Source organism: Conger conger, chromosome 14, assembly GCF_963514075.1.
Source record: "Conger conger chromosome 14, fConCon1.1, whole genome shotgun sequence".
NCBI classification, from domain to species: Eukaryota; Metazoa; Chordata; class Actinopteri; order Anguilliformes; family Congridae; genus Conger; species Conger conger.
Genome location: NC_083773.1, coordinates 21,245,593 through 21,268,785, shown reverse-complemented (window position 1 = coordinate 21,268,785; position 23,193 = coordinate 21,245,593). Strand labels below are relative to the sequence as shown.

The window sequence follows — 23,193 nt, the reverse complement described above, 5'->3', positions numbered from 1 at the left end:
ATGCTATTATTGTAAAGAAAGTACAAATAACATACAGTATCCTGGGTTCATTTAACTCTAAAAGAAGACATACTGTATGAGTCAAATAGGGACCATGCACTACTGTATGTAAGAATTGATTTAACACTAAATACTATTATACCTATGACATTTATATCCCGAAATGAAAGAGAGAATACAGCTGAAGGTACCATGGTGCCATATAGAAGACAGGGGTCTGCAGTTACTCTGCTGTCCTCAAACAGTGGGAAGCTCATATCACCATCAGGGGTCACAACAGTCAGGAGGCGTGACCCGGAAGTACTAATCACAGAGCTCAAACCAACAAGCCAACTGGATCCAAAAGGTGAGCTGAGACGGCTCCAGGCACGGCTCTAGGTGCTGTAGGTAAAATGGCTAACCCAGGGTGTGGGGTGGGGTTGGGCTGGGCCGGAGGCATGCTGGAGAAAGAGTTTGCGGAGCCGTGTGGCATCCATCTGGATGGATGGCATCCTAGGCTACCGCTAATATCGCCTATGACTACAATCAGCCCTATGGTACAATATGATTGAGCATGTTCTGAAACTATCTTTATTCGGTTTAGCAGGCTGCCAATAATCCACGTCCACATCCATGTAGGCTAAGAACTGGGATTGAATCTTTAGGCAGTGAAACAGTGATTTCTCAGCTTGTATGGTGTGTCTGTGCCAAGTCGAACAATTCTGACATGGCATAATCAAAGTACACTTGGAAAAAATCATTCCTGATGCATTAAACATGAGGTACTTAATTTCCTCCCCTGTCCCAGTCCATCAGTACCATCAGAGGGTGAGTGGAATAACAAATGAAACAGACTAGAACAAATTTCAGATGACCACTTTGTCAAAAACTGAAAATGAAAAATTTCAAATAACAGCTGATCTCCAAAGTGAAGCACTGCCACGGCTATGCCGATGTGTATGACTATAAATAATATTCTGTGCTGTGAATAATAAAGTCTGTGGCTATCTCACATTTCCAAAAAGAAGCCCGTATTATAATTATACACAAACACAACTGCCATATAATTCATAATAAATTGCTTCATAATCCGTTAGTGCTGCTTTCTAATGGCGGTGTAATTTCATGCCGCAGAAAGATACCCAGACCTGTACTGTCTTTTCAGTGCTAGGCATCGCCCCCATTTGTCAATATGAGATTAAATATACATGAGAGAGACGCAAGGTTACTTAGCCATTGCGTGGCTGCAGGTTTAACATATTCACTAAATGACCTGAAGTCATCTCAGACTCAAGCCTGTTTATACATTCCCAGTTGCAGGCAGTCATTAATAATCAGTTCATGACATTATAAATAAGGCATAATCCTGGGTGGCAGTTTTTAGGGGGTTCAGACCTAAAGACCTACAGGATTTGTAGCACTCCCCTCCTTTGAGTTTGAACAAATGTTTACAGTAGAGGTGAAAAATAAGTGTTTTTTCCTTATCATTTTCTAAAATGTTGTCCTGTACAAACATCCAAATTGAAAGTTACTTCATCATTGTAGTAAATACAATTATCTTCTACACGTCATGTGGTGTGTAAAATACAGTACGAATTTAAACACGGCATATTTCTGCTAATATTAAGGAATATCTGTCTTGCTATGACTGGACGATATGGCCAAAATTATATTATATTTTTCATATTATTGACGGTATGATAGTATGTATTTGGTATGTATCACATCACATTTTTTAAATGAAATGATGCACTTTATCATACCACTACAATGTGTAATTTAATAATTATTGGATGAAGAACAATAAAATGCCCAAAACTGCATACCGTTCATACCGCTGTGCCTAAAAGTAAGGTACACTGCCCAGCCCAAGTCTTCTGCTACATGTTTCAGCATGTTTTTGTGTCTCTCAGCAAATTAAGAAACTGTCAAACAGCAAATCTGACACCACTACAACTCTCGCATGCCCAAGACAGCGTGTCTCTGTAAAATCATGGGGGGTGACTTGTGATGTTTCGACAGCTAATCGGTGTTAAAACGATATAAACGCGAGCGTTCTCACTGCACTCGGAGCAGAATGAAATAAGCACATTTTAATTTTCTCTTATTCTCTCTAGTGGAAAGATCTGCCAAAGCCAGACCCAGGAAGGGTTCTGCGGGACCAATAAATCTAATTAATCTTGTTTTTAAGCCAAACTCAGAGAGCAAAGCGCGGACTCCGGGGCCACTGCACAGGTCTTCCCACCTGGTTTCCATAGAAACCTGGCTATTAAACTAAATGTGCAATCTCCGTCGAACATAAATTGTCACATACTGTAAGAAACGCATGCAACTATAAATACATTCTCGCAGCGAGCGAAGATGTTGGTGCAGTAGATGATGCACGTACATGATGCAGGTGAGCAGTGCATTATGGTACGGTGATGCGGCTGTGGACCTGCATGGGCGGGGAGAGAGGAGGTCATCGGGCAGTGCGGTGTGGGAACGCATCTGCAGGATCCGCCCAATTAAAACTCCAGAACAATTAGCACAATACTTAGGGCTTTTGGGATGAGTAAGGGCTCCAGACTTGCTGAAGGTAGAGATGGCGGTTGCTAGGAGAAATGACATCACCATACAATGGGAGGAGGGGCTTTGTGGTGAATAAATCTTCTGCTTAAATCTTCTGCACTGTACAATTTATTCAACAAGGTCTACATTACTACATTTGATGATATGATATGATATGATATGATATGATATGATATGATATGATATGGTATGATATGATATGATCTTTTATTATATTATATTATATTATATTATATTATATTATATTATATCATATTATATTATATTATATTATATTATATTATATTATTTTATATTATATCTAAAATCTGCTATAATATAATGTTAGATCTTGGGTGTCTATAGACAGCCGTGCACTGAGATGATGGAATATGCTGCTGAATCTTTCGGCATCATCTGCACACCGTGGTCTGAATTCCCAGGAGCAGAAGAAGAGGAAGGCGGAATAGGAAGTGATCGCCTCTTTGAGAGGAGATCCGACCTCTCATTTCATCCTTTTGTCAATGTCAATTTGCCTCAACCGCAGCCCGTCTCCTGTCAGAGACCAGTTCACAACACAGGGAGCGCTCTATAGCCTGCTACCCTCAGAAAGATTGGATTGGAGAAAGAAAAGTGATGAATTTCCGGAATTCTATTCATTACAATGTGCCATTCAGCAGGCAGGCTCATCAAGATGTACACAAGTTATATTTTTACACCCCATCCATTTATTCCATTTACACCGCTGGATATTTATGGAAGCAATTCAGGTTGCTGTGAAGTATCTTATTCAAAGGCACAATGGCAATGCCACACCTGGGAATCAAACCTGCAGCCACTGATTGCCCACCATGCTGAGGGCAATTTTTGGAGAGAGTGGGTTTGGAGGGGGGTTTGGAACATTGAGTCATATGGTTTGGAGAGAGGACTTCTGTAAACTTCACGTAATGTAATCCCAGCCTGCTTTCTTACAGTATTTCTTTTTACAGTATCACTTATTTCACTTACTTACACAGGTACAAAATTCAGGACTGAAAGTGAGACTGAGACAGAAGTGACAGTGTTTTATATTCCAGAACTGGGCTTGTTAGGCTGCAGTTTTTATTCCGGTGTGGAGCTCTGCTATCATGCCACTTAACAAGGTATGTTTGCCTCAGTAAACATTTGGCTGTGTCACTGGATAATGTATGGAAGGAAGAATAGACTATATAAGATCCTGTGAATGGAATAAAATATAATGAATACACACACACAGTTAAAACAGCAAGTATAAAATGAAGAAGAATCTTGAAATTGGCACAGAGCAGTTGTTAGGACTGTTGTCTCACAGCAAGAAGGTCCCTGGTTTGAATTCTGGCCAGGTCCTTTCTTCGTAGAATTTGTATGTTCTCCCTGGGTCTACGTGGGTTTTCTCCGGGTACATCAGCTTCCTACCACAGTCCAGAGACATGCAAGTTAGGCTAACTGGAGACTCTAATTAGCCCATACTGCAGTTATGATTGAAGTAGGAAATGGTGTGTGGACCCTGCGGTGGATTAGCCACCTGTCCAGGGTGTATTCCTGCCTCTCACCCAGTGCATGCAGGGATAGGTTCCAGACTCCCCGAACCGTACAAGGAATAAGCGCGTTAGATAATGGATGGATGGACAGTGTCATTTCACGATTGGGAACTAGGCAGTAATGGTTTGTAACCTGAAGTAAAGGGTTGCAGGTTTCATTCCCAGGCAGGACATAGCCACCGGGCCCTTGTGCATGGCATTACTTCAGCACATCCTGCTGCTGTATGAATGGATACTGTGCAAATACAATGAAAAGGTAGTGTGATCCGCTCTGGAAAAGAGGGTCTGTTGAATGCACGGAAAGCAATAAATCAAATTACTCTACAAAAGACGACGTCGTCAGTATCACACATGTGCAAACAACTGTGGAGCAGATGAAAAATGGTAAAGCGGCACATACCATACATTCATTTTTGTATCACATTGCTGCAGTAACATTCATTAACAAAACCAAAAAGTTTACTAAATTGTATATGAAAGCACTAACACATAAAACAAGGGAACATTATAGATGCAGCACCAGGCCTTGTGCATGCCCATACTGCACTCATCTCACTGTGCCAAATGTCTCTGCTGGCACTGAGGGAATCCTTCTACACTGATGATGCTAAAAAAGAGCAAAAACAAAGTTTTGATTTACAGCGTAGTGTAATGTAATCTAATATTACACTCCAGTACGTTGTATGGGAAGGTTCTATTTCATTGCACTCCATTGTCAGCAATTATTTGCTCATAATTTGACGGAATGCACAGATTGGCTGACCCACAGGGCGATGCGCAGGGCTCTGTGTTCAGTCAGGTGTGCGCAGGGCTCTGTGTTCAGTCAGGCGTGCGCAGGGCTCTGTGTTCAGTCAGGTGTGCGTAGGGCTCTGTGTTCAGTCAGGCGTGCGTAGGGCTCTGTGTTCAGTCAGGCGTGCGTAGGGCTCTGTGTTCAGTCAGGCGTCCGTAGGGCTCTGTGTTCAGTCAGGCGTCCGTAGGGCTCTGTGTTCAGTCAGGCGTCCGTAGGGCTCTGTGTTCAGTCAGGTGTGCGTAGGGCTCTGTGTTCAGGCCGTCAGACGCACGTAGGGCTCTGTGTTCAGTCAGGCGTCCGTAGAGCTCTGTGTTCAGTCAGGCGTGCGTAGGGCTCTGTGTTCAGTCAGGCGTCCATAGGGCTCTGTGTTCAGTCAGGCGTGCGTAGGGCTCTGTGTTCAGTCAGGCGTGCGTAGGGCTCTGTGTTCAGTCCGGTGTGCGTAGGGCTCTGTGTTCAGTCAGGCGTGCGTAGGGCTCTGTGTTCAGTCCGGTGTGCGTAGGGCTCTGTGTTCAGTCAGGTGTGCGTAGGGCTCTGTGTTCAGTCAGGCGTCTGTAGGGCTCTGTGTTCAGGCTGTCAGACGCACGTAGGGCTCTGTGTTCAGTCAGGCGTGCGTAGGGCTCTGTGTTCAGTCAGGCGTCCGTAGGGCTCTGTGTTCAGTCCGGTGTGCGTAGGGCTCTGTGTTCAGTCAGGCGTGCGTAGGGCTCTGTGTTCAGTCAGGCGTGCGTAGGGCTCTGTGTTCAGTCAGGCGTGCGTAGGGCTCTGTGTTCAGTCAGGCGTGCGTAGGGCTCTGTGTTCAGTCAGGCGTGCGTAGGGCTCTGTGTTCAGGCCGTCAGACGCACGTAGGGCTCTGTGTTCAGTCAGGCGTGCGTAGGGCTCTGTGTTCAGTCAGGTGTGCGTAGGGCTCTGTGTTCAGTCCGGTGTGCGTAGGGCTCTGTGTTCAGTCAGACGCACGTAGGGCTCTGTGTTCAGTCCGGTGTGCGTAGGGCTCTGTGTTCAGTCAGGTGTGCGTAGGGCTCTGTGTTCAGTCAGGCGTCCGTAGGGCTCTGTGTTCAGTCAGGCGTGCGTAGGGCTCTGTGTTCAGTCAGGCGTGCGTAGGGCTCTGTGTTCAGTCAGGCGTGCATAGGGCTCTGTGTTCAGTCAGGCGTGCGTAGGGCTCTGTGTTTAGTCCGGTTGCGTAGGGCTCTGTGTTCAGTCAGGCGTGCGTAGGGCTCTGTGTTCAGGCCGACAGGCGTGCGTAGGGCTCTGTGTTCAGGCAGACGCATGTCATGTACTACTGGGGGTGTGTTGGGCACCACACTGCAGTTTTGGAGCAGCACATTGCCATTTTGGTGTCAGTGCAGCCTATGATTCATGCCTACACTGCCTGCCTTCTCTGACAATGTCTATGTCTAAGTTATAGTCCTGTATACGGTGAGTAGCTCATTTAAGGGCTCAAGCAGTGCACGCATTATCATTACCACTTCAAAAGCCAATCAACCGTTTTCATGGATCATATGCTGTCGAATTTGACTTTCATGCAAATCCCCCAAGCAGTAAAAATGCATACGTTGCAATTATTTTTCATTGTCTCTTTCATTTTTTATCAACTTAATTCTTGTATTTATTTCTGTTTTTAATTGTTTATGGCTATTTGTATGAGTCTTGGGGGTACAATATTCCATTATTTTTCTTACACCCATCTGTGATGAGTAGAATGACAGTATATGTACACACCCAGAACTTGAACGATCTTTTCATTTTTATTATGTGACTGTCGACAAAATTAATATGTGCACCATGACGCACACAGACAAACATTGGTGTGAATGTCTGTTTCTCCATAAAAGGCTTACTGATTGGCTAATTAGGCTGATTACATCTACATATGTACTGTATTAGGCCTAATATTCCAGTTAGCAAAAGCCAGAATCTCCACATTTAATGACAAAAACTGAGATATGCTTAGGTGATTTTTTTGGTTTTTGGATTCATCGTGATGAAAAGGCCCCAGTGCTGAAATGTAAGTGGTTAAGTATTTCCATTCATAGGCTAGATGAGCTACTTTGTGCCTAGAGTGAGGTGGAAGTGTTGCCACTAGAAATGTTGGCTGAAGGTAGCTATATTAGCCAGCGCTACACTTGAGAGCACTTTGGTCCTGAGCCCAGCTGCATATTCAGACTGCATTTGTCTGTGCCAAGGGAAATGCCTCTCCCCACACACACACACACACACACCCATATCGTCAATAGCTGCCCCTCTACCATCGATTACAAAATGAATATATCATGAGATGCCATAAAAACTCATTCCGCCCCCTTAGCTTTAGGCCAGGTCAGAGCTCAATCAACATTATTCACCGCCATCTTTTAGCTTCTCTCCTCCAAGATGGCCATTAGGAGTTCTGAAAACAGTCTGACACGCTTTCCCCCAGTTTATTTACAAATAAATACACCCAGGGTGGACGTGGGCCAGGGGTGTGGAGCTGGAGGCCTGCAGGACTGCAGTGTCGGCAGGTTTGTGTGGCTCGCTTTCAATTATGCAGGGAATTAAGGTCTCGTGTGGATTCTTTAGCCAATCAATGGGTTTAAATGAATGCCCATGACACGGCGGCCCTCCAGGACTGGGGGTCTGGCTGCTGTGGTGGGGGCGTAGGTCTGGGGGTTGGTCAGGTCTGGGGTCAGTATGCCTGAAGCAGCAAGTTGAGACTTAATGAGTGGAAACATGGACCCCAAGCTGCGCTTCTGTAGACCAGGGCACACGGAGGTGAGTATTCAGCAGAAAGCAGGCTATTGTGAGGGTGTTGCCACGTGCCTTCTGGGGAAGGAATTAGCAGTCGATACAACATGGCTTCCACTGCCATTCTGAGAGCCGTGAAGTGATATGTGCATCCTTTTTTTTTTATTTTTTTATTACTGTGTGATTTTTAGTTTGAACAAAACATCTGTGGATCTGTGGTTGTGTCTGGGTGAGCTGTACAGGGCACTGCATGTCCTGCATCCTACAAACATGAATTTGTCTTTAGTCTCAAAGCTGATACATTTAACATATATACGGTATAGCCAAACAATGACGCTTCTCTACCTGAACTCCTGCTGCAGGAAAATCTGTTGTGAGCTGATAATTAAAAGGAATACAATCTGCCAGCTTCTACCTGTGAATTTGCTTAACACGTTTATGTTCAGGCTCCCCGCCTGCAGATAGCCTGGTGGGCTGGGTCCTAAAGCCCTCCAAATTCTATATACAATACCAAATGTATACTATACTGTATAAACTTTCATATAAATATGCACTAGTGTATAGCACAAATCTCCCATGCTGCTTTACTCATTGATTCCACAAATTGTTTTCCATTTAGCTTAGATTCATATTCCGCAGGCAAATTTCTAGTTTTATTAATTTATCTGCAGTGGCTCAAGGTCTCAGCTGGGGTATTTTGTAACGTATCCACTGTAGAATACAAGGTGGCATTGCCTCTAAGGCCAGGGGGAGGCTTTAGTATTGTAATCCATTCTTGCTTGGATTACTTAACTCCTCATGCATCATACATAGAGGGTGAGGCTGGGAGAGTGCTTAACTCACCGAGGAAATGAAATGTGCATTTAACCGATGTCATTCTACAGGAGACCTTTTTCTAATTTAAGTGCTGCCACGGCTAAGCAAGCATTTTACCACACTTGTTGAGGACATATTCAGGCAATTTACAAACCAGGAATAATGTATGTGAAGGCATTTCCAGCTTTGATAGAGCAACAATGAAAAATGACCAGCCAGCTGAGAAATAGGCTTTGCTATTGATGGCAATGAATAACTTTGCTGTTCTCATTTTATTTTGCTGTGCAATATAAGCAAATTGATTTGTTTATACAAGAATTACCAGGCAAGACGTATATATTGAAAATGGTTTGTTTGTTTATTTATTCTAATTGTATTTGAGAGACGTAATGGCATGAAAGCTTGATTTTTTTTTAAGCAGGACAAAAAATACTGGCAATTCAAAAATTATAATTGTAATACATTGAGCCCTCAGGGCTGCAAACAAAATAAAATGATACCCTAAAATTTCCAATACTCATACAAATAAGGGTAAGGGAGCGGATTGCTGATGAAGATTGTGTCTGTGTTCATATATTTTGAAAAAATAGTGATTTATAAGATTTATACTACAAACATTGTAAATGTGCGGAAGCCTTGCCAGAATTGTGCCGTGCATCCATATTTTATTTCAAGCTTTGCATCAGCTATTTTTACTCTGTTGTTTGTCCTTTACTTTGAATAATCATGGTAAATTTACCACAATACACCCTAAAGCCTATATAAATGAACATTACATCTGCAAACTACATCGTATGATCAAATGTCACAATACAGAAATTTTGAAACTGTTATTTTGACTTTACAATTGAGAAAAACGCTATTTATATCTGAATATACTATGACACTGTAATAAGTGTTATCGCATTGGCCTTGAAATACAATATAATGCACATTGATTGAACCGGGTCAGGAATGTATGTGCAATCATTTGGTGGGTTGAATGTTTTTGGCACTTGTCTGCTCTCAGCAAACTGATACTGCACTTTGGTTGCTAGGAAGACAACATTTAACAGCTAAAACTACTTTTGAATTCTGCCCTTAGTTCTCTGTTATTAAAGCATCCCTATGGCAGGACTGCATCAATATGCTGTATGTGTGTGGGACACCACTGCTCCTGTGGCTGTTTTCTTCAAGAGATGGAAGAATGAAGTCTTTAAAAGCGGAGGCTATTTCTTTATGACAACTTAAAGGGAACATCTATCATGGCTATAATGAATCTGGGCACAGAAATCTCCCCAAAACTAGTGCACCACAAAATGGGGCTGACAAGGAAAAATAGCTGGTGAGAGAAACTGCTGACAGTGGTTCTCCTGAAGCTACGGCCCTTGTGACCCCGCTGACAATAAGGTAAAAGGAACCTCTGTTCCTCTGTGACACACCGCAGTTTTCCTGTAATTTACAGAGAAGCAATTACCCTGATTGCAAAACAGCAATGCCCCCCCAACGTTGCTAGCCATGACCACCATATAGTCTTTCCAAACACACCTGTTTTTTTACTTGTCCCTAGTGTGTGAAATGTTCATTTTGTTCAACAAGTGTGTCTTGTTCACAAAGTATCTTTTCATTGCACCAGGCTGCTATGCAAAGGCCAACATTACATCTGAGCTGCTAATCTAGAGGATGGTTTCAAAAATAAACAACACATCAGTAAAGATGTGTGGTGATGAGAACTTAGTTTGCACTCAAGCCATTGTGATAACACATAATCTTTGGTCTCCAGCAATGCTATAACAATGGCTCTCCCAGGCTTGAGTAAGACACACTGGCTGGAACACACAATAATGTGTGCGTGTGTGTGTGTTGTGTACGCATGCATGTCCAATATATAGGCAACAATGCTGTTTATCACTGGCTTAAGATACCTGAATGCAATCTAGCATCTGCAAGTGTTTGACTTATCCATCCATTCACTGGGATAAGCAAAATGCATAGCAGAAAATGACTCGTAATTTCATCATTAGCTTGCTGGTAAAGCTGTTCCTCTTTGCTCTGGATACTATTATGCTAAATAAATCTTCAGCGGACAGCATCCCTATACTCTACAGGTAGAGCTCATCATAAATCAGTGAGAAAGTATTGCTTTCCCACCGAAAGGAAATAAATAATTATCAAGAGACCTGCTTCATGGAGACAATGTGATGGGAAAAGGGTCTCCAATGCATGAGGCACAATGCACTACTCAATTCTGTTCAGTTCCATACTGTGGGGCAATTCACTGGCTCACCTTTTGAGCCTGAGAGAATGTGACCAATTAGCATGTGCACCGGTGGAGTGTGCAGAGTTCACCTTGAAGATATGAAAGTGCTGTAGGCTTAACCCTCTATGGTGCAAGATCACAAATTCACACAGGATGTGACTGGAATACTTTCACCTGAACACTATAATGCTGACTTTACTATCACTGCTGGCCTTGAAAGCAATGGAGTTCAAGAACGCTGACTTAGAATTGTGAAAAAGCATTCCACAAAACCTACTCTTCAAATTGTTGACTGTGGTGGACACTGAGCCAGAAACACATGTATATAAAATATATGATTCAAATTCAATTTTATTTATACAGCGCTTTTTACAATGAGGTTTTACAGAGTAACAGAGGGGAAGGAAAAAAGGGGAAATACCAGCCCTGAGCCCCCAGACAGCACATGGGGCAAAAAAAAACTCACTCGTGGGAAGAAAAGCACTTGATGTCCAAGACATAAAAAATGAACAGTATATATAGTGATAAAAATTTAGTGCACAGTTCATCCATATTGAAATGTACCTGAGCTGTATGTGTTCTTCACTGCAGTACCTGCAATACACTGTATACTTATTACATAACAATGTGAAACGTGAACCTGTGGGAGTTGGCAGTGCAAAAGCCTTTGTACACAAGCTTGCTCAAACAGAGGTAATTACGTGATTCCATTATAAGGCTGCATTACTCAACATCAATATTTAAAACAATGCCGTTTTATCCACGGCCGGGTTCTTGCTCCAGTCCTTGCTCGCTACTGTACGTACAATTTCAATCCGTCATCTTACGCGCGTAAACTGCGTGTCCGATATCTTCGGCTGAGGCGGCTTGTGTTTTTAGCACTGGCCATATTATCTCTGACTGGGTGATTTTCACCATCGGTGCGTGTCGCTGAAGCGCTCTGCTCGCCGATGTAGCAGTCTGTCCCTGGGACACTATCCCACTCCCTGCAGTCTCCGCTGCTGCTTCCCTCGCTCGCGTGCCAGAACCGCTACGCCTCGTCGTTGGGTATTTGCGTCACGTCAGTACGGACGGGATTATAGTGCGCTTCTGCTCGGCCAATACTACAACACTTCAGCCGGAATGAAACATCAAGGAAACAGCGAGGCAAACATTGCAGTTAAACCCCTGTCAAGTGAAGCAGCACTGTTAAAAACACTTTGGCTACTTTGTCTGTAACTGAAACATGGAACATATACTGTAAGATTCACTTCTCCTAACTGTTCAAGAGACTCTCTGTTCTTCATTTGGATTTACCTAGCTGTGCAGGAAAAAAAACTACATCTCTTACTTGATAGAAAGTCAAATGGGAAGGCATTAACGCAAACCTACAACCTTTAAAACCAATGCTCCTAAGATATATTGACAGATAATGATGCAGTCAATTCCACGTCTAAAAGTAACACTTTAGACGCAGAGACCCAGTAATCACATGGTGCACTGATCCATTGTATACGTATGTAAATATCCCAGGTTTTAAACACAAATAAAAAAACAGCAAGAAATGTATAACTAGGTACCAAATTAAATATTTTCATGAATGTTCTTACCAATTCAGCATTTGCAGAAAGTGAATTTTAGCTACCATTTAAGGCATGATACACAGAAATGTTTTCAAAACTTAGACTTGATACGTATGCACTTATATCGCTTTTGGATACTCATACAACAAACACAATGGCCTCTGTGGTCATTGTTAGTCATTTTTCTTAACATACTATTTTTAGTCTTTGATCAAATAAAGCCTTAATGAACCGTTCAGTGCATTTTCAGTTCATGTGGCAGTTCCTTTACAGAAAGCTATGTTTGCTCAGGCAAGTGCGTACGTTGTCAACACCCATTTAGTCATCCGTTATCTAACCCTAGGGTTACAGTGGAGGGTGGGGGTTCTGCGGCCTATCCCAGCATGCATTGGGCAAGAGGCCATAACCCCCCTGGACAGTTCACCAATCCTTTACCACCAATGCACCTGCCACAACAGCAGTTTGTTCTTGTGGAACTGAATGGGAATCTGAACGGACATACCTATCACCTGAGTTCTGAAATCAGTGAGTGATCATACTCTATATATGTGCCACCACCTCTGAATGCTGCTATGAAGTGTTCAACTGTTAAGGTCCACCAAGTGAACAGAGGATAAAGTAAACGTACGTTATGTTCTCTTCACAACTGACAACAATGAACGATGTTACCAAAAAAGAGGTGTAGGGGGCATACAGTTTTATTCTTTGGCTTTCTTGGTGATTTCTTGAACTGTTCACTCGTTCTACAATACTGTACGTCTTGGCTGATAGGGTGGGTTCTATAAACAGAATGAGCTGTCTGAATGATTTAAATATCAGCGATTACACGTAGCATCTGTGGAGCAATTAGCGGGGGAAAAACAGGCCCTGTGGTTGTACAGGAAACATCTTGTCAGAGACAGCTGCTGTGACGTTGTCGGCCGGTCATCTGTCACTGGCTGTTGGCATTCCCTCTCTCAAGATTGGCTGGTGACGAATGACTCTCAGTGCCATTCTGGCTGACAAATTTTCAGAATTTTGCCAAATTGAACCACAGCTGATAGGTGCTCACAAGCGTAGTTATCTTAGTTCATAAGCGCCAGCCGCCCACGCAGGAGATGCACCAACGCACCACAGTGTCTACTGGATACCTGCAGGCTATAAGTCCCTTAGGGATGATTTCACACACATCTGGCCTGGAACAAATGGAGTTCTGCATGGAGAATTTCCATTCAAGATTTAATTTAGTCTTGGACTAGGCTTAATCTGTGTCTGTGAAACTGGCCCATAGTGCATACAAAGCCTTTACATTTCCACAAATTGTCAACTTATATGTTTAGAGCTATAATGAGGTTTAGGGTCCTATTCATAAATACAACAGCTGCTCTCACATACAGTACCTGTGTCCTTACCACACCACCTCTACCACCGGGGAAGAGGACACGCATCACAGATAGTGGAGTTCCAGGGGATCATTATTCCTGCTGTCCAGTAATCTGATCTTTCCCAGATTTTCCTGTAGGCCGTCACTCCGGCAGCCATCCTGCTGCATCCCTCCATCCCATTTTCAAAATTAATTTCACAACATCCAGCTGAATCCATACATGAATAATCAATAATTATTGAACCGCTGAGATACGGATGCTTCCTCTCGATACATAAAAAGCCTCCGTCCTACACAAAGACAAATAATATTAGAGTTACTTAATGCCTTTTTATGCCTGTCTGAAGCTTGTTGAGTACATCTCATGGCTCAGAACGAAAGCATTTTCAAAAACTAATTGCATTTCGGAGCCACGTGCAGTAAATCATGTGGCAACGGCAGGAAGGGAAGTTAGCGCGCGGCGTATGCTAGCTACTGAACAAGCAACTGCAGAAGGTAGGAAATCTCCCGTGCCAATGCAACAACAGTTAAACCCAGAGCCCAACATGCATAAAACATCAGAGACATTTTCTATGCTTTGTGCAGCACAGGAAGTAAAACACACAACTCTCTGTCAGATTTATTATGGAGCCACCTGTGTAAGAATCATTTCTGAGCAGACACAGATACTGTGTTTTCCATTGCAACAGGCTTCTCGGGCTTTCTTCCACAGCATTATGTGTTTGTTTTTTCGTACAGTGATCAACACATCCTCCACATTACAGCGACCAAGAGGCAGATCTGCACAACAGCTGTCAAAACGAAGGTTATTTTTACTGACTTCAGAATAATTGGCTTTCCCCAGGGGCGTTCACAGACTCACATCTCTCATTTGTCTGGGAAAGGTGTGCCCGAGCAGCGCATTGCTAATTAGGCCCGGGTTCACAGGGTCTTTTTTTCTCCACGCACCGACCGGAGCGAGCACTTAAAACAACGCCCCCCGGCGCCCGGGGCCTCCGCGGGCCGGAGCCTGTCGACGGGCGTCAGGGAGCCGGCCCTGGCCGCTCTGCCAGCCCGCCGCAGAACAATGGGGTCTGCATGGGGTTCAGCTGACTACAGCACCGCTACAGAGAGGGGTGATGAGTGACGGCCCATCACTGGCTGCGTCAGAGCCAGAGACAGAGAGAGAGAGAGAGAGAGAGAGAGAGAGAGAGAGAGAGAGAGAGAGAGAGAGAGAGAGATGGAGAGAGGGAGAGAGAAAGAGAGAGAGAGAGGGAGAGAGAGAGAGAGAGAGAGAGAGATGGAGAGACAGAGAGAGAGGGAGAGATAGAGATGGAGAGAGGGAGAGAGAAAGAGAGGGAGAGATTGAGAGATGGAAAGAGGGAGAAATAAGAGAGGGAGATAGAGAGTGGGAGAAACTGAGGGACAGAGGAAGGAAGAGAATGAGGGAGATGGGGAGAGGGAGAGATTAAAAGAGATAGAGAGAATATGTGAGAGAGAGAAAGAGAGAGAGAGGAGTGAGAGAGAGAGAGAGAGAAAGCAATAACAGCAATAATGGTAGGGCAAGAAGATGAGCCCAGATGGATCTCCCTCACACCCTCAGATCTCACTAACTCCTTTCAGTGGCTGAGCTCACACACATGAATGAATGTTTGTCCATCCTTCCACCCATGTTCAATCTGAAGATATTAGAGAAGTGTGTGTATGAGAGAGAGAGAGAGAGAGAGAGAGAGCCTCCTGTTCTCTGCTCCATTCAGAAAGGTTTGTCTTGGACCTGCACAGCTGCAATGAAAGGGATGCACTGTGGCTTTGAGCCAAGCGGAGAATCCAGCCGCTCCTCCCGCTGGTTCCTCACACAGACCCTGCAGCGGCTTTGCAGCAGCGACCCTTGATTGAACCACCATATATTTCATTTAAGTTGATGAAATCGGACCCGCGGATTTCCGCCCAGCGCGGCATATGAGGCAGTCAGCAGTAAGGAGAACCTCTCCAATGCATCAGATCAGATGTGTGTAACCCAAGCACATGCAGCCTAGTACGTTAATATCACTCATCTTCCATCTCTATCAAATTACACACAACCAACCTCTGCCCAGAAGACATAAAGCCATATAAGTTTGAAATAATCAGCCTACAATAAAGTTAAAGTACAGTAATAGGCTTGAGTAGGCAGGCAGAATAAGACTAAGAATGAAAGAAATGTCCAGTGATGGGCTAAATTTAAAACGAGACCCTCTTTAACAGTTGCAGGCAACCAGACACGCACACTTTAAGTAGTTTTTTAAAAATCATACATAGTTTCTTGCAGCAGAAGAGAAATTTGTGAATGAAAGCGCATTGGAGACCATAAAAGCAGTGCAGAGAGTATCACTGCAGACAATAGTGTAATCTCCAGTTTTCTGAAAATTCTCATATAAAAACCATGAAAGTCAACCAGGAAACTGGACATTCGTTGGGAGGGTGGAAAAGCCACGGCCTCAGCCGTCCAGGTCACAAACTGCCCCCAAGTTTCACCTCACCCCCCCACCCCTCACCTCCTGGATCCCCCACATCCCCCCCCCTGTTTTCCCCAAACCAGCCTAACGTACTCTGCTGCCCAAAACTGATGGACTGACCAGGTTAGAAAGTAACATCTACACTCACCGGAGATGGGCACTCTGCTCCTGCTCCTGATTCTGCTGGCTCCTCACCCTCCCCTGCCCATGCACTGAGTGAGCTACCGCAGCCACAACACCGTTTCTATGGTACTGTACTGTGAGCGAGCGAGCCAGAGAGAGAGAGAGAGAGAGAGAGAGAGGCAGAGGGAGAGAGGAAGACTGGGAGAGAGACTGAGAGGGAGAGAGAGGGTCTGAGGGAGAGGGAGAGATTGTGAGAGGTATAGTGAGAGAGAAAGTGTGAGATAGAGGGAGAGATTGAAAGACAGTGTGTGAGAGATTGAGAGTGAGAAAGCGTTGTGAGAAAGAGGGAGAGAGAGATCAGAGCAAGAGAGAGACTGTGAGAGTGTGTGCGAGAGGGAGAGGCAGTGCGTGAGAGAAAGAGTGAGTGAGAGAGTGAGACAGTGTGAGAGAAAACAGTAACTGACTGTGTTGTGTGCGAGAGAGAGAGAGAGAGAGAGAGAGAGAGAGAGAGAGAGTGACGGTGAGATACAGTAGCAGTAAGTATCAGGGGGCTGATGCCTTCGCCCATCCTGGACAGCAGTCACAAACGGTTCATAAATAACCGGGCGCGAGTCCCTGCTGGCACTACAGCAGTACGGAGCCTGAGCGAGTCCAGTCCCCACTCCTCACCTCTCCCCCCCCTCCGCTCTCATTAAGACCAGCCATCCTTTATTCCTCTCCTTTGTGTGCGCAGGGGAAGGCAAGCAGCATTTTTATTCACTTCATGTTCAGAAAACACAGAAGAAGAACAAGAGAGGCGACCGCGCTAGTGGACGTGCATGAATATTAATGTGAACGTTTTCATGAATATAAAAAAAAAAAGAAAGGAAGTAATAATCATAAATCGCAATTGTGAATAGATGCCCTGAGATTAGGTACTAGGTTTGTGTTGATAAGTAAGCAAAAGAAGTTAAGGCAGTGTGTGTGTTGTGTGTGTGTTTGTGTGTGTGTGTGTGGTGCATGCGCATGTGTGTGTGTGTATGAGAGAGAGACTGTGAGAGAGAGAGAGAGAGAGAGAGAGAAAGAGAAAGAGAGAGAGAAGTGTGCCTGTGCGGACTGGGCTAGTAAAAGTGCCTTTTTGATGAGGGGAATTGAACACGGGGGCCATTATGCCTATAGATTGGTTAGCGGTGGTGTTGTGCGCGTGTATGCTGAACCGCACAGCGCGGTATCATTGATTTAATGCGCTTCATGGCGAATAGCGCCTCAGCCTGTGGCATCGGCCGTGCGATTTTCAGTGCTTTCCCCAGCGGAAAGATAGCGTTCCCGCACAGCGTACTTCAACACAGATTAGCATCAGTGTTTTTTCCAACCGCACAGAGCCAGGGAACGCCGCAGGGGTGGGGGTTGGGTTGGGTTGGTTGGGTTGGGGGGGGGGGGGGGGGGGGGGGGGGGGGGCAGGCATGCCACGGGCCCTGACTCTGGTCATCTTGCCCGTGTGTAATATGCACCGCATTAAACAGACCACATGGGGAATTGCACTAATCAATACAAAGCAATTGTGCGCTGAGAAAATAGTATTGATTCATACAAAATAAGATATTAAACACTGCCACATCTTCCAATGAAATCATCTCTGACTGCGGCAGACTGAACTGCATTTGCATGATTGGATGATTCCGAGGGTGTGTGTGTGTGTGTGTGTGTGTGTGTGGAGGGGGGGAGGGGGGGGCTGAAAAGGGGGATGATTGAATCTATACTAATAAGAAGTGGCGAAATAGAACATTAATGCACAGCAGAACATATGCTAATGCTCAGAGATCCTGGTTCCACGCGTACACCGTCCCAAATGTTGGCCAACATTGTTTATATCTGCAGCGGAAAGACCTCCAGCATTTAGCAATTAAACTGACCGCTTTTACGGCACATATCGCAGGAGAAGGTGCATTTCCGCTCCGGATAATCCCGTTGCACTTTACGCTGTATCTCGCAACATTCAGTCACAACGAGGCTGATGTTTATCTCGTCGCACGCATTGCTGTGCTGTGTCTACACATTAACAACAATCGTCCTCCTTCTTTTTCCCCATTCTCTCCTACCTTGCTGCAAAGAAACACACCCTTGCTTGTTATTTAAACAACAGCAGGACATCTGTACCAGTCCATTGTTGAGGCCGAGTGTAAAATAAAAGCAGAATCCATTCCAGTGAACAGCTTTACATACCCTCCTGGATGGAGGGTGTTGAACGGACACTGTTGCATGACACTGTTTTTCATGTCCAGGGTAGGTGTGCTCCTTCAATTGCCCCTGACCAAGGCATTGGCCTCACAACTGCACTGCCAGCTGGCCCACTGCTCCTAGGTGACTAGAATGGGTCAAATGCAGAGGACAAATTACCTCACTGGGGGTTCAATTAAGTATATCTCATATTATATCTCTGACTCCTTGCTCCACCCATTGGAGGACGCATTGGAAAGGAGGCTAGGAAATGGTGTGAAGATGGAGGAATGGAGGAAACATGTATTTGGCAAATGGAATGTCCTTTCTCTTTCAAGGGTTATTTTGAAGCCGTGTCAATTACAGATGGGAAGAGATGGATCCACAGGTTGAGCATTTTAAACTTCCGCAAGGGTTTCCTGGCTCTAGAATCTTTCAGGAGCCTCCTTGCTCCTTGCTCCTACCTTTTCAGTGAGCATTTAATGGGGTGGGATATCCTGGGGGCAACATTGGCTCATTGGCAACATTGGCTCTGGCAGTTGGAGGGCTGCTTCGAAGTGTCCCTAAGCAAGACATCTAACACTCCAACTGCTGAGCTGGTTGGTGCCTTGCATGGCAGCCAATCGCTGTTGGCATGTGTGAATGGGTGAATGAGAAGCATCAATTGTACAGAGCTTTGTATAAAGGCCCTATATAAATGCAGACATTTATTTAAAGATGGCGGAACTCAATCGATTTCTGGATCAGTCGAGGATCGAGGAGACTGGGATGAATAAAGATTATTCTACTTATCTGCGTCTGTGGCTTATTCATCCATCCATCCATCCATTCATCCATTATCTGAACCCGCTTATCCTGATCAGGGTCGCAGGGGGGCTGAAGCCTATCCCAGCATACATTGGGCGAAAGGCAGGAATACACCCTGGACAGGTCGCCAGTCCATCGCAGGGCACACACACCATTCACTCACACACTCATACCTACGGGCAATTTAGACTCTCCAATCAGCCTAACGTGCATGTCTTTGGACTGTGGGAGGAAACCGGAGTACCCGGAGGAAACCCACGCAGACACGGGGAGAACATGCAAACTCCGCACAGAGAGGCCCCGGCCGACGGGGATTCGAACCCAGGACCTCCTTGCTGTGAGGCGGCAGTGCTACCCACTGCACCATCCGTGCCGCCTGGCTTATTCATGCTTCACATTAAAAAAAAAAAATTTAACAAACATCGAAATTTTAAATTTGTGTCTATTGGATGTGGGTTCAACTACAACTTGTTATAATGTATTCCAAATATTCTACAGTAAATAACACTGTAATGATCACAGTGACAGAAACAAATGCTACTAAATTATTCAGTTTCAAGGCTGTCCCATTGAGCGATTTGCACAGCTTGTTCTTGTGTTGCAGGAATAGTTTTATTATTTACTTTGTAGCAATGGCTCCATATCCTTATGAACATTTTTTATCAAAATAAATCCCCAATGGAAGCAGCATTGCCTTTATAGTGTAGCTAGGTTACAGTAGGTACACATTAGGTACACTTTCGTGGTAGGAAAAGGCAAGCACATGCATTCTGTAGTCCAAGACATAACAGCATTATGGCCCAATATCTAAAATATATAAAGCATTGCGAATATTCAATGTAAATGCCTCATGAATGCTTTATGAAACAGAATAAATACATATTGATAACATCCGCATTTATGAAATAAGATGGTCCTCCAGGGGAGGATTATCTCCTGCTTAGTCTAATCAACTGTACGTCGCTCTGGATAAGAGCGTCTGCCAAATGCCAGTAATGTATATGATTTTCCTCAAGATATTCGGAAGAACCCGGGTATTCTGTCAATGGCAAAAGTCAGGTGTCTGCTATCTGGTGTATGACTGTGGGTTTCATTTACTGTAATGGATATAAATGCACATTCATGCCTGCATTCATTTTAATCTGATTGTTTTTGCCAGACAAGGCTAGTTCAAGGCTAACTGAGTTTCAAGGCACTGCTGGGCTTGACTGTAGATTGTTATGTTTTGTGGATGTTTTTTCCCTTCGTCTTCTTTGGAGCCCAAGGTACTGAAGAGACAGAATTGTTACAAGTGACTTGGTGGTGAAGAAATAATTGCAAAGGAAAGACTATAGACAGGAAAAAAGGCTGTTTTTTTCAACAGCAGTCATGGAAACAGGCTTACCAGCCGCCGTTGCGGACTGTGTTGATGCCTTCACATTGATGAACAGTCAGCTTGGTCTTCCTTACTTTCTCATCAGGCTGAAAATGGTCTCTGAATATCAAGTCTCTCAGCAGTTTGAGATTATAGCCCATGCCTGTTCCAGTAACGGCATAAAGCCTGTGAATTTTGACGGCGAACACACACTAACTCGTGGGAAGCTAACAGAAATACAACCGCTTCTTTTTTTTTCCTTGTCAAATAAAATTTCTGTACATTTGCTCGTTCTTGACTCGAAGCAGTCCCTGAAAAGCTAATCGGATCTTCGATTAAGATCCTGTGTGATTGTTTCTGTCAGCATTCGGTGTGCGAGGTGTGCCCTGCAGCACACGGAACAAAACAGGAAGCGCGGCACACGGAGGAACTGCTGCTTATACGCGTCTGTGTCAACACTCAACGCAAAGAGACGGAGAGGGGTGTGGTGGAGGCTAACGGACCTGGGGGGGCTCAGGGAGACAGGTCTGGAGTGTATGTGAAGCACCCCCCCTCACCCTCCCCCCTGACATTAATCTTTCTAATCTACTGTACATCAATTCCAGGTTGTCACTTCCTGGTGTAAGCCCAGGTTGATCTCTCTGCCATCGCCTGTCTCACTTCCTGGTGTAAGGCCAGGTTGGTCTCTCTGGCATCGCCTGTCTCACTTCCTGGTGAAAGCCCAGGTTGGTCTCTCTGCCATCGCCTGTCTCACTTCCTGGTGTAAGCCCAGGTTGGTCTCTCTGCCATCGCCTGTCTCACTTCCTGGTGAAAGCCCAGGTTGGTCTCTCTGCCATCGCCTGTCTCACTTTCTGGTGTAAGCCCAGGTTGGTCTCTCTGCCATCGCCTGTCTCACTTCCTGGTGAAAGCCCAGGTTGGTCTCTCTGCCATCGCCTGTCTCACTTCCTGGTGAAAGCCTAGGTTGGTCTCTCTGCCATCGCCTGTCTCACTTCCTGGTGAAAGCCCAGGTTGGTCTCTCCGCCATCGCCTGTCTCACTTCCTGGTGAAAGCCCAGGTTGGTCTCTCTGCCATCGCCTGTCTCACTTCCTGGTATAAGCCCAGGTTGGTCTCTCTGCCATCGCCAGTCTCATTTCCTGGTGTAAGCCCAGGTTGGTCTCTCTGCATCCCCTGTCTCACTTTCTGGTGTACTTCCACTGGGAAAATGTGGACCATAGTAATCCAGCTTCAGACACGATCGAGTTCCTCCGGGCCAAGTCAGCAGAAGAAATCAAAATCAAAATCTGCTCGTCGTCATCCAAAGGTGGTTTCAAGGAGATTTAGCAGAGCTGTTGCAAATCTCCTCTATCCATCCAAGACCCTGCATGGGACCAGTCCATTTGCGTTGGGAGACAACCAGGGAAGGAGGCTTTACAGGAAATTATTTTGGCTGTGTTTGTGGAATTTAGCCTGTTATTATTCAACATTATTCTTGGAATAATTCCCCTCTTTGTCTCAGGGATGTAGTTGTACACGGTGATGCAATGATGCCAAAATGTGTGTTAGCAAAGAAAGTACTCTTGGCCTATATATACAGCTCTCGATTTGTAGCTCTTCATTTATTTGCAATAAATCTATTTTTGGGTGTTTTCAGGTCTGTGAAAACATGTTAAATGTGCAATAGGGCACTCAGCTGTTACCAACCATCCTACGTATAACCCAAGTGGAAGGAATTGGCTTGAGCCTCTGCTTAAGTCCATAGTTTTTGTGCACCCAAATTCCTCAGATTTTGTCTGTGACTAAGGCTTTGGCATTAACAGTGGTGCAGGAACCCTAAAAAGAATATGGAATTTTGTCAGCCTTTTGCAAGGCTTAAGTAATACCTAGCGACACAGTATACATCAAGCCAAACCAGGTAACAGTTAATACTAACATGAAGGAGATTTGATCCTGATCAACAATGACTGAAATAAGAGTACGCTGACAACCCCCCCCCCCCCAATCACACACACACACACACACACACACACACACACACTTTCAAAACATAACAAAACATTTTCAGTCATACGCAGACACAAAACATGTTGCTTCAAAGATATGCTCATACATTGAACTGAACTGAAAGCAGAGCCTAGCACTGGGGATAATAAACCACAACATAACTATTACAATCAAAGTGACTGTTACATAAAAACACATCATGCAAAGAATATCACCTTTAAACTGGTGAATGCAAGCACAGAGCCAATCTACAAAACCAAATACGGCACTATAGAATGAAAAGCCAAAAATAAAACTGGTGATAGAGTATCACGCATATTTAATGATTGCCTGAACACCTTAAATATGCCAACTCCATGGTGTCTAAGAAGTACATTGCAAATGCGTAAAAAAAGACTATGAGTCAGAGGGGAAAGCAGATTAATTAATTAACGGCTGAATCATATTATTTTAGAGAAAATCATTTTAAAACACTGGGTTATAGCGTCAAATTTAAGCTAATAGCAGTCATTAAATGATGTGGTGTAAAATGGATGCCGTGTCATATCATCAAGTATTTAATGGCTTCATAATACAAATGCAAATTTCCTCATTTTAAGCATTATAATGGATAATGGATCTTTGCAACAAGCAAGGACCGATTTGATGTAAGCATTAAAATCAGTAAGCCACAGATGCTCATGTGT

General features: G+C 44.5%; 1 protein-coding gene across 2 annotated transcripts in view; it reads right to left on the bottom strand.

The window, feature by feature from the left end:
• Window positions 1-23,193, bottom strand: part of LOC133110139 (synaptotagmin-6-like) — a 52,282-nt gene that overhangs the window by 16,123 nt on the left and 12,966 nt on the right. Inside the window, exon 2 of one of the 2 annotated variants that reach the window (XM_061220023.1) lies at window positions 12,549-12,576. The exons of the other annotated variant lie outside the window; for it this stretch is intronic. Coding sequence (XP_061076007.1) covers window positions 12,549-12,576 — 28 coding nt within the window. The remainder of the gene's footprint in view (window positions 1-12,548; window positions 12,577-23,193) is intronic. 2 annotated transcript variants of the gene reach the window in all.